The sequence below is a fragment of the Erpetoichthys calabaricus genome, chromosome 11 (assembly GCF_900747795.2).
Source record: "Erpetoichthys calabaricus chromosome 11, fErpCal1.3, whole genome shotgun sequence".
In the NCBI taxonomy this organism is placed as follows: Eukaryota; Metazoa; Chordata; class Cladistia; order Polypteriformes; family Polypteridae; genus Erpetoichthys; species Erpetoichthys calabaricus.
The window spans coordinates 164,041,320-164,054,318 of NC_041404.2; the positions used below are offsets into that span (position 1 = coordinate 164,041,320).

The 12,999-nt window shown below is 40.2% G+C and overlaps 1 protein-coding gene across 1 annotated transcript in view; it reads right to left on the reverse strand.

Annotated features, from left to right (window-relative positions):
- Positions 1-12,999, reverse strand: part of sdk1a (sidekick cell adhesion molecule 1a) — a 1,749,737-nt gene that overhangs the window by 137,151 nt on the left and 1,599,587 nt on the right. Inside the window, exon 28 of the mRNA XM_051933783.1 lies at positions 4,256-4,354. Coding sequence (XP_051789743.1) covers positions 4,256-4,354 — 99 coding nt within the window. The remainder of the gene's footprint in view (positions 1-4,255; positions 4,355-12,999) is intronic.

Consider the following 12,999-nt stretch of genomic DNA (forward strand, 5'->3'; position numbering starts at 1 on the left):
CCTCCGGGGGCTCCGGTTTCCTCCCACGGTCCAAAGACATGCAGGTTAGGTGGATTGGCGATTCTAAATTGGCCCTAGTGTGTGCTTGGTGTGTGGGTGTGTTTGTGTGTGTCCTGCGGTGGGTTGGCACCCTGCCCAGGATTGTTTCCTGCCTTGTGCCCTGTGCTGGCTGGGATTGGCTCCAGCAGACCCCCGTGACCCTGTTCGGATTCAGCGGGTTGGAAAATGGATGGATGGATGGATTAATACTTGGAGCACAAGCAGGTTATAAGATGGAGCTGGCAACCGGGTTGTATAAAGTAAGTGCACTACCTGCTTACTTGGTCAATGATCAGTCCTTTCATACTTAACTGTGACTTGTTTGTTATGAGATATAAGAACCTACGAAATTTGAGACCATTCAGTCCATCTAGGACTGAGAGGAGACCATTCAGTCCATCTAGCCTGGTTTGTATATCTAATAGCTAAGCTGTCCCAATATCTTATCCAGAAACTTCTTAAAGGTTGTCCGGGTGTCTGCTTGAACTCAACTCAGTTCAACTTTATTGTCATTCATCCACATCCCTAGTATATGGTTGAACGAAATTTCGTTTCCTACAGTTCCAGGCACATAAACAAATCAACATCCATTTAACATACACCATAACATTACCAAAACCAGTGCAACAATATAAAGCGACAAAACAAATAGCAAAAAAACGCAGGACTATAAAGGTCACGCAGTGCTCCGTGGCCATAGTAAAATGCTTAGTGTAAATGTTAAAGAGATGTGGTGCAGGGTGGTATGTTAGAGTTCAGAAATCTGATTGCATGGGGAAAGAAACTGTTATGGAACCTGGCCATACTGGTCCTAATACTGTGGAATCTTCTGCCTGACGGCAGGAGGTCAAGCAATGTGTGTGATAGGTCAGAGACGTCTTTCACAATGGCGGAGACATTGTGTCTGAAAGATGTCCATGGCTGTGAACTTCTTTGAGTAAAAATGTACTTCCTGGCTTCAGTCCTAAATGCACTTTCTCTTAATTTCCACTGTTGTTCTTGAGTACTTGAGTCACCGTTAAATTGAATGAAATTCTACCGGATCTGCTTTATTGATGCCGTTGAGGATTTTACAGATCTGGACTACGTCCCCATGCAGTCTTCTCTGCTAGAAACTAAACAGGTTTAATTTTCTGAGTCTGTCAGAGTACAACATGTCCTTACGTCTTGGGATGCACTTGGCTGATCTGCTCAGTACAGCTTCAAGTGCTGCTATGTCTTTTTTGTAGTGTGGTGACCAGAATCGCTGATGATACTCCAGATTTGGTTTCTCTAATTCACTTTATAGTCTACACATTGCATCAGCTGATGTACAGTATAGTCATTGGTTTTTATGATATAACCTAACATTTTATTTGCCTGTTTGGTTGCTTCTAGATAATGAAAATTTTGCATCAACATATATCCACAAAATGCAGAGGTTGCATCCTACAGGACAGTGTCTCCCATCTTGTGTTTGTAACTGACATTTCTTTTGCCTATTTGTCATTTATGTGTGTGTCTATGTATAAGTCAGTTCACCTACTTGATGATGTTCACTTTCGAAAGCAGCAATATTAAGTAAAAGTTATTGATTTGTTTGTTTGGATTTTATTAGTATGCTGGGATGTTTTTTTTAAATGTAATACATACTTTCATCTTGAAAATTTGGCCTGCACTGTAGTGCAATCATTAACACTGTTGCCCCATGGATCTGCCGTCGTGGCTTTCAGTGCCATGCTAGATAGTGACAAATGAAACAGGCTTGTTTTACATGGCATACGTTTATGCCAAAATGACACTATAATTCATTTTCTGTCTCTGACTCATCTTTAGGATTACAATCACCAACGCTGCCTTCTGGAAGTTCAACAAAATGTCTACATGTGACAGGAAATGAGCCCAGTGATTTTGTTTTTATTTAAATACTAAATGACAGGCAGACTCATGTGGAACTGATTCATGTAAACGCTTCCAGGCAAGCACTGAACTTCCTTCTTCTTGTGTCAATGGCAAAAATTTCACTGGAAGCAAAACACAAATTATTTCACAAAGCACTGAGATTTGCTGAGAATTCAGTTTCGTGCAAACAGATCTGCTGATATTTAATGCCTGGTTGCTGTCTTTGTGGAGTTTGCACATTCTTTCCATGGCCATATGGGTTTTTTTCCCTGTAGATACCTCAGTTTGACTTCACCATATCTCTGCCATTTGTCTTTGATTAAATGGTGGCTTTAAACTGTCCAGTAGGGGAGTGTGTGTGCGTGTATGCATGTGTGCGTGTATGCGTGTGTGTGTGTGACAGTGATCCCTGGGATGAACTGGAGTCTCATCCAGACTTGTTTCCTACTTTGATGTTGGTATAGACTCCCAATTTCCCCTTGGGATTAATAAAGTATCTATCTATCTATCTATCTATCTATCTATCTATCTATCTATCTATCTATCTATCTATCTATCTATCTATCTATCTATCTATCTATCTATCTATCTATCTATCTATCTATCTATCTATCTATCTATCTATCTATCTATCTATCTATCTATCTATCTAATTGAATTAAGCAGGCTTGACAATGTGATTGTGTGATATCATGTGGAGTTCAGTCCTACTGCATAGTTTTTGGAAGTCTAAGTACCAGGCTGCTATCAAAAACGTGTCATGGAAGAATGGGACTGGATTGGCGTTTACAAGAAATGTAGGAGCCTAAAAATTAGACTTAAGTTCACGTAAAAATTTTCTGTTGTGTACATAGTACAATGAAATTCATACTTCCACGTCTCCTACAAACTAGTGATAGTGCTGTAATATAAGCAATCAACACTGAAATATAGCATCGGGTGACGTCAATACAAGAAAAACTCATCAGCTACACAACACCAATGTCAGATAGCATGTCTACCAGAAGCACTCATCAACTACACCTCAGCTTAAATCAGTGTTTTTATTTGTTATTTTATATCAAGTATCCATAAAATAAATCTATGCATCCTCACAGTTGATTGACTTAAAGAGAGTATGAGTTTAAGAAGTCTGATATCTTACCTTTTTGTCATCTAGTTAAACATATTTAAAAATTGTCGCCAATAAGTGTTTAATTTTTTTGATCATTTTACTAGCCACAGTACCTGCTGAAGACAGGTAATAGAACAAAATTATTTGCTGTTTCATGTCCTTCGTGTACCTTCAGTGCTTTTCCTCAGTATTTACGTGTGTGAACGCCTCTTCACTTTCTCAAGAGCATTCCTATAAAGCCTGCTTCTCAGACTCTGCTTATTTTCAAGGTGCTCTTCTTGCCTCCTATCTGAATTTATATACTGTCAGTCTTTGGAAACGACTCTGTCAGCATGCATAGCATCACACACATGTGACTAGGAGGGAGCTGAATGGACCAAGTGGAGGTAATTAGCCACCGGGCCAGGGGGTGACGGGGTGCACTAAATCTTGTTCTGTTATCTTTGCAGGCCAAATATGGGAAAACCTGCCTGATTCAACAATAACGTCACTTCCGGTTCCGGTGCCAAGAAAGAGGTCACTTCCGGCTTCCTGATGACATCACTTCCATTTTCCGGACTCAGATGACATCACTCCCGGTCTCACCCTTTAAAACCGCCATCTTCTCCAACACCAGTTCAGTTCAGTCTGGACCTCAATCTATGCACATCAGTGCTTACTTAAAAACCCTTTTGCATCCAGGGACAGTATATTGGTGGCTGCCCCAAACACTTCCAGTGTGTTGAGACTCATTCTTTCACAATATTATGCCTTTTCTAACATCTCTACACTAGCATTCACTTCTTGAGCTTGTTTCTGTAAAGTCTGTTTTTCAGACTCTGTCATTATTTTTGAGGCACCTTTCTTATCTCCCGCCTGGTTTAACACTTACCACCTTTGTAAGCGATGCTCTCACCCTGCCTGATATGCCTTTACTCCTCCCCATGAGCCTCACACTTGCACTTTTTCTTTTGTCGCATTACTAAAGCCAAACTGACCAATCAGATTTCTTTGAGGGACTGGAAACACAAACCTTAGTGATTTATTATAGAGTAGATTGAGGGGGTTAATAATAATAATACCCTGCCCGGGATTGGTTCCTGCCTTGTGCTCTGTGTTGGCTGGGATTGGCTCCAGCAGACCCCTGTGACCCTGTGTTCGGATCCAGCAGGTTGGAAAATGGAAGGATGGGTGGATAATAATATTAATAACAATAACAGTAAATCTGCTGTGTTCTCTTACCAATTATTATTCCATTTGGCTCCAGTGGAGGTTGCCATACTACCTTCAGGGAAGTCAAACGAACTTCTGGGAAGACCAGTCTGACAGGTGGACCGGGTACTGGGGAAAAAACAGAAGTCGGCATTAAAGATTTTCCGGACTTAATGTCATCATATTCTAGATAAAAAACATTTTAACTAGAGAAGATAGTGCTATTAATTAATTGGACACAAATCATATGCTTTAAAGGAACAGTTAATCTAGTAATTTTTTATCAATTGAGAGAGAGAGAGAGAGGTTGGGAGCATGCAGTTTATCAACTGAGGACGATAAAAAAGATGATTATCCCATAATTTTCTTTTAGTCCTACATTCAATTGCTTCATAAACTGAATTGCCCTGTGAGGTATTAGGCTTCTCATTCCTCTGCAAATCAATTCCATTGTTAGGTCATTTTCAAAAACACAAAGCTTCCAGAAAGAAGTGCAGTTGGGATGTCCACCACCCGTCTTTTTACCACACTGATGACCCCAGCTTGACTTAGAGCTTTACGCCGCTCTCTTTTTTATTACAGGCCGTAAAATGGAACTATCATAGTCAGCAAGATACCAGAATTGAAGTCAAAGAGTAAAATTTCTTGTGTGGTGCTAGATATTCCATAAGAAGGTTTTTCAGTTTACCAGTTTCCAGTTCAGTTCAGTCAGTACTTCACTTATATAGTTTTGTTTGGCAATGCGTGAACATAATACTTTGCACATCCTTTTCCTATTAAACACAATACAATTATTTCTCTTCTCCTTCTCTTTCTGCTTTTCCTTCTCACCAGGTGAGTGTTGCTCTGTTTTTCTCTTGACTGTGACTCCCTGCGTGAGGTGATGTGGGAGCAATTCCAGTGCCAGGACATTGCCTGCAGGAAGCACTTCCTAAAATAAGGATGATTCTCCAATGCAGGTCCCTGTGGTGGCACCCATGAAACCCAGAAGGAAGGCCCAACAGGACTACAGAGCTCAGTATGGGCTGAGAGTGCCACTGGTCCAGGAGTGCTGCCACCTAGTGTATTGGGGGAGCACAAAGTCTTGACAGGCTGTCTCCCCAGTCATTTGCAATGTGTTGGCCCCTTGACATGGGAAAGAATCTTCTGTACATCCATGTCAGGATGCCATTCTGACATGTTATATCAGCCTATTGACTGAGATAGGGAATGGGCCTCATCCTGGCCAAGATGCCAGTCCATCCACATCGTCTTAGAGCAAAACAAAATTTTCATAATGGCTGCTGTTAGGTCAGCACCCTGGATGTTGATGTTTGCATCACCCACAAAGTTAACATGATCAGCAGCATAAACACCAGCCTGCAAGGAAATATTCCTGAGGTGGTATCAAATATAAATATTTATAACTGATACTAATTATTTTTAATTTATTTTTTTAAGTTGTATTGCGGACTTTTATTGTGAGTTTACCCCTTCCTGTTTTAAAGTCAAAGTCAGAGATTCGCAAGACAAGTCTCTAGATCACTAAAATAGCAGGATAAATTTTTGGCTAGACAAATGACAAGACAACCTAAAATATGTGCCCTCCCAGTGGCACAGCTGCCCCGAAGTTTTCAAACAGCTCAAACTATACACCATGACAGAACAAGATACTTAAGTTAACAAAGATCAAACATCACTGGTGTTTCTAACTAACTGTCACGCAGCCAATACATTAGGCATGTGTGGCTGACGGGAGCCGAGAGACAAAGCAAGAGATGAAGACAAGTGTAGTCCTGTGCCATTCTGCTCCTCCTTTCCTTGTTGTACAGAATGCATGAAGGCTTGCCTGGAGCAGGGCCAAGTCTCAGATGTGAAGATGGTCTATCTTTTCAAAAACAGGTCAATTGAAAAGATGTCTGTCAAAAACCTCTGTGAAAAGCAGAATAGTAGGCTTTGTGTATAATATAGAATACTTTACTGGATGAATGTCTGACTTGTAATGATGTGTTCAGCTTTCAGGTGTCCATTTACTGCATTTTAGCTGGTGGGTAAAGCCCATCAATCCATGATGTGCCCTGATGTGAAAGCATCCATGAGAAATATGAGCTGTAAATACATTGACATCATTCTTCAAGGAATGGGGAATCGTCCAGACCAAAGCATGCAGGTAAGCCAAAATTTTCTCTTTACCCCTTGAAATGACCTACTGTTTCCAACGGAAAGCACAGAGTGCAGCTCTGATATAGGAGAAACATCCTCTTGTAACACATCTCAACTACAAATTATAAAATTGAATCCTCATCATATTATACACCAGCTCAACTGTATAGTATGTCGTGAACTTAACTACTGGGTCAAAGACAGACCTTGTTGCCTTGCCTTTTATGTAGATACACTTGCTCTGATCTCTTCGTTAATTTTCTTTATTATTGTTGTGATGTGAAATTTTGCATACAAGTTGATAAGTATGTCTTTATTTGTAACTTAGACAAAGCAATGTAATATTAGTTTTACATTATTGATAATAACAACAATGGTTTAAGAACCCATTCCCCATTTTAGGAATGAGTCTTTTTGTAATTTTACGACAGGGTTGGGTGAAGTGCCTCAAATAAGTTTGGCTAATATTTTTCTGCAGGACTCCCAGTCAACACCCACAGGAAAGCCAGGCTGCCTAACTGCCAAGCTTTACCATAACACATGGTTTTGGGGGATGGCAGGTGTGAAAGTGTTCTATCCCCCCATTGGTCTGAAGTATGGCTGTTTGGAATTGGCTTGTATCAAAAGCTTTTAAGTACCATGACGCCCTATTGGCTGTAGGGGTTGGACAGTAAAACCTATAAATTTGATTGCTTTACCTCACCCTCTCTCTCTCCTACCAAACTGATGAAAGACCATCTCACACCATGAACTGCAAAGGACAACACAATGAAGAGCACAGCTCGGTGGCCATATTGAAACAGGCATGCGGCCTGTTCTGAAGAAAGCTGACCACAAAATAATGCCTTAACTAGAGACATTTAAAGTAACTAACAAGTCTGTGTGCCACCTGAAACTACACATCAACATTTATCAGGTTGTATGGTTGCCAATATTCAATTGTACTTTGCATATTGTTATTATTTATGAAAATTATCAATAATACATTATTGATATTGTAACTTAACTCCTGCTTGTCTTTTACTACACCTAATTGCCTGAGGTTATACATGTAGAAGGGACGGTGGGGAGAAGTTATATGGTACAATACCTCATAAACAGTGGTAAGTCTGAGAGATTTGAGGCATTCTGACAAAAGCTACATATTAACAATACAAAAGGGGAAAGTAGAGTAAAATATTACTCTACCAAGACAAAACAATTATTCAAACACCTCTTTATCGAAGGGAAGCCTGGTAGTACATTGGTTAGCATCAGTGCCTCACGAGTCGCTTTCCTGGGTATGAATCTTATGACCAGCTGCTCAATGTGTGGAGACTGTCTCTCATATGACAAGGATGGTGTAGTATTAAACTGCTTTTGTATGAATTTTTATATATTGGAATATCATTTCTGACATTAGGTATTACTTTTCAAGGAGCACTCCACACAAAAATAGTTTGTAGTAACGGCCGAGAAAAATATTTAATTTAATATTGTCATGTAGAATGGAGGTAACAAACTTTCTGATAGAATAAGTGAGACCAACGTTGGACAACAGCAAACAATGTACATGAAAGAATTTCAAGTTACTTGTGCCACATAATACACATCTGAATTCATCCAACCATTCATATGCTCAAACAGCATGCATTATTTACTAAAATATTGTTAAATAAATACTTCTTGTGGTCCAGCATTGGTCTCCATAGACGCCTATTCTATCAGAAACCTTGTTATCTCTGTTCGCCATTAAAACATGAGATTACAGTTTTTTTTCTTGGCTATCATTACATCACTGGGTAACATAAAAAGAATTATTATATTTTGGTAGATTATTCATTTAAGGGTGTTGTTTTTTATGTGAGGCCAGGCTAGTCACACATAATCAAATTTCCATTCATGTTCTCATAGGAGTCCCGATTAGTAACATCACCCGCGTCTCTGGTGCAAATAAGGTCCAGTGTTCTTTGGTGGATATACTTTGCAACATTCTAGCTTTAAATTTAAGTAGGCCTAGTATGGGGTCTCTTTCTTTGTTTGAAGCCTATCTTTTGTGTTCTCTCTTGTCCTTTGGTTTTGTCGTTTCCATCCATTTTTGTCTTTTCTGGTTTTGACCTTCGGCATGTCCCTGACTCTTATGTTAGCCTCTCATCTCGTCTCCTGGTTACCGATTTCTCACAACAACCATAGGTGTCAATATAGTACCCTTACACAGATTTTCTGGCAGTTCTAAAATGTGCCCCCTATCAGTGAGGTAGCCCTGAGTTGTGCTGGTAGGCCATCCAAGGTGAGTTCATGAGTCGTGTCTAGTGCCGGGGACAGACTGCAGATTCTTGTGACCTGTCATTGGATTAAGTGGATTTGAGCTTGCTACGTTGTCTCTATTGTCTGTTCTAACTTTTTCTACCAATCCTTCTTTTTCAAACTTGAACTTGATGTCTCCTTCACAAACCTCTGGTTGACCTCCCACCACCCCGGCTTTGATTTTTCCATTTTATGACATTTCTCAAGCTGGTTTCTGATCCTGTGCACTTCAGTCTAATGTCTACTTTCTTTAGATGTCTTCTTATCATTTATGTTTACATCTGATGTCTCTTTTCACTGATAATTCTTTCCTTGCCTTCCTTTGATGTCTCATTCCTCAAAAGGTACTTTAAGAGTCTTACTCTCTCATGATTTAATTCCTCTTTTCTCCAACACCCTTTCAGCTGGCTTCTTGTCCCTCTGGATTTTGTTTTACTGTATGTTTACAACAATATTCAATGCTTTATTCTCAGAAGCTTAAAGACGGTGTATTCCTTCATTTAGTTCCTGAAGTACATCTCTGCTTCCAACAGATAAAGTTTTTTTGCAATGCTCAATCAGTTTTTATCTTAGGTTAATCTGAAAATGCCTTAAGAGCTAGAAAAGGCAGAGTGGATAGAAAGGGAGATGAAATACATCCTGGTGAAATGGAGTTTTCATGAAGTTCATTCGTTGGAAAGCTTGTATATTAAAAAAAAAAATAAAGACAAGATCCCTTTCTGTTCATAATTAAAAATGAGACAGATTTTCATATTTTCTAACTTCCTGATTTCATATCAAGTAAGGATAGGGATTTCCAAACAATCTTAGGGTCCCAAAGTTTGCTGCATATTTGATTTGGATGCCATTGCATCCACCATTACAGTTTCTGGTATTTTTTTTTTTCCAATTTACTATAAAGATCATGCTCACTAATCCAACAACTTTATGTGATTTTGCAAATGTGGACAATTGTATTGCTCACCTCCATTTTATTTTATTAAACAACTTTGTTTTACTGCGATGGGCTGGTGCCCTGCCCGGGATTTGTTCCTGCATTGCGCCCTGTGTTGGCTGGGATTGGCTCCAGCAGACCCCCGTGACCCTGTGTTAGGATATAGTGGGTTGGACAATGACTGACTGACTGACTGACTGACTGACTTTGCTTTATCTCATCTCATTTTCTAAAACCACTTTCCCTGATGACGGTCGCAACAGAAGCAAACCAAGCAGGTTCGTTCAGACTTGCCTATCCCCAGCTACAGATTCCAGCCCTTCCAAGGGAATTCCCAGGTGTTTCTAATCCTGCCAAGAGATATAAATCCCTCCAGCATGTTATGGATCTATGTCCAGTGGGATATGCCTGGAGAAGCCGTCTAGGCAAGAGTCCTTACAACATGGCCAAGCTACCTCAACTGCTTCCTCTCAATCCAGAAGTACAGCAACTCTACTCTGAATTTTTTCCAAATAGGTGAGCTACTCAAATGATCATTTCTGCTGCTTGTAGTCATGATCTCATTCTTTTGGCCATAACCCACAACTCGTGATCGTAGGTGAGGACAGGAATGCAGATCGATCGGTAAACTGAGAGTTTTGTCTTTAGTTTCAGCTCCTGCTTCACCACCAAAGTACAGCTGCCATTGCTCCAATCTGCTCGTTGATCTCACATTCCCGTTTTCCATCATTCGTGTACAAGATCCTGACATCGTTGAACTCCACCACTAAGGACAGTTGTCCGCTTACCCTGAGAGAGCAAAAGGGGAATCACGACCAGAGACTTAAAGGTGTTGATCCTCATCCCAGCCACTTCACACAAAGATTGCAGTTAATGGGGGCCAGGAGGGCAACATCATCTACATAGAGCAACCCATGCTGTCTCTACACTCCCCAGCTGGACCCCCTCACATCTTTAATATCCTGTCAGTGTTATTTCTGTTCTTCAATATTGTGGTTTCTCTACAACGAATAAGAGTATGAGGCAGAATATGAGAAGGTACCATCACATACTCTTCTCAAACCTACTTAACCTCACTTGGGCTTGTTGGGTCCACAGTCTGTTTGAGAACAGAAGTAATCAATCCTGAACAGGACACCAGTTTATCATAGTGCTCACTCATGTACACATCTACACAGGGTGAATTTAGTGTCATGTATTGACCTAACCTGCGTATCTTTAGGGATGAAGGAGGAAAACTCACATAGACATGTGAAGAACATGTCAATGAGTAGGCCATGAATTCAAATCCAGGATTCTGGGTTTGTAAAGAGGCAACCTTAACCACCAAGTTACCCTGTACTTACTCAAGACTAATGTTTTAACCGAATTACCAGAAAATATCTGATCAATTATTTGACATCGTCCACCTACTGAACTAAGACTAAATCTTAGTTAAGAACATCTAACATGTTAATAAAGAAACACAAAGTATGTCACTGTAATTTCTTTAACAAGGATGGGAGTGGCTAAGGCTTAAAGCATTGTAGAGAGAAATGATTACATTTCCCAGATTAATACACATTCCCTGGAACTACCTAGTTTTTATAGCAAAGTGTAATCTGTCTTTTGTAATTTTTTATAGTTTCTAGTTATGAACTTCCTCAAAACAAATTGTTCTTAGTTAGTTAGCAGCATACCGATAGTATGTTATAGTATGGGCGCTAATTAATAGTATTAGTTAATAGTATTAGTATTTTCAGCTCTCTCAAGGCTTTTCTAATTTTATTTTATTTGACATGTATATTATTGGCACACACACACACTAGGGACAATTTAGGATTGCCAGTGCACCTAACCTGCATGTCTTTGGACTGTGGGAGGAAACCCACGCAGGGAGGACCCAGGAAGCGAACCCGATGGCTGAATGCACTGCTTTTAAATGATTCACATTGGTTCTACTGTTTCTTCTATTTCAGCAAACAATCTTATTTCTACAATGATAGGCAGCTAGAAACAGCAATGAGCCTCTGATCTTCCTGGCTGCGACTCTTTTCCATGCCAGCTTGGTCACCGATGCACATCTAGTTAAGAAATCAGCTTTTGGCCTTTCTAGTCACCTTTCACCACTCAAACATCTTCATTCAGGTCGTTCAGTTAGCGACCCGTTCACTGCCCGTGGTGAATAGAGTTGGCAATCAAATTCTGAGCTTGTTTTCACATATCACCCTCATCATTTCTATCGATTGTCTGATACCAGTAACTTCTATAAATTAAGGCTTCAGTCTTGCCATTACAAATTCACTGACCTTCATACAAGACATGACCAGATCCAGGGTATTTATTCCATTATATAAAGCAAAAGCTTGCAGACCTTAATTATTTTTTTATCTGTCAGATTATAAGCAAGGGAAAATGGAAGGGCAAACTGCATGTCAGTTCAGGGGGGTAACGTATTCAGCTTGGCTGAGACGCAGTGGCAGAGATGGGATGTGTGTCCCAGAGGGTTACACAGGACTGATCTTTTAATCTCGTTACTGTCCACATTGTAGACATCTCATCTCACTTCTTTCTGCACATGCACAGAACCAACCTCAGGCCTACCTGCAACATTAAACATTTTGTTCCGCTCCAGCCCACAAGCTGAAAGTATTGTCTCACTCCTTCCTTCTTCTGCTATTGAGCCTGATGTTAGAGAATTATAAGGGACTGGTTTTTCATTCCTGCCGTGGAACCCGCTCAGTCCACCTCACTCCTGCCCAGAGCACTAACATTTGTTCCTCATGGCTAAGTGTTAATCAAATGTTAATCAGATTTTGCAGAAATACAATCCTACAATGTGTGATTTACACAGTTAAACCCAGCACTCTGTAGATCTCAGTTTTTAATGACATGTTACCACTAGGTGTATTCTTGACTGAACTCTGACTTCAAATACACGCTAAACCTCAATTGTGGTCTCATCAGATCACAGAACCTTCTTCCAGCTAATTTCTCCCTTGTGCCCTTTGACAAACTCTAGCTGAGATGTCATGGGCGTTTTTTTAAGCTGTGACTGGTGGAGAACCTGGGCAACTGGTGTTGTCAGCACAGTCAGTGCAATTTTTCCACTGTAGCTTGTAACTCCTTTAGAGTTCTCAGAGGTCTTATGATGGCCTCCTCACTAGTCAACTTCTTGCACAATCTCTCAGTTTTTCTGGGGAGTCTGCTCTTGGTAAACTCCTTCCATTTCTTAATGACTAATTTAACTGGACTCCAAGTGCTATTCAATGCATCCATGCTACAATCAATGGAAACCCCTTGACTACAGACAGATGACGATCTCCATTGAACTAATTACGTCACTTCTAAAACTAAGTGGCTGCAGAGATGAATCAGGTGTTTTGTGTTAAAGGGTGTGTATACTTATGTAATCAATTATTTTGCAGAGATC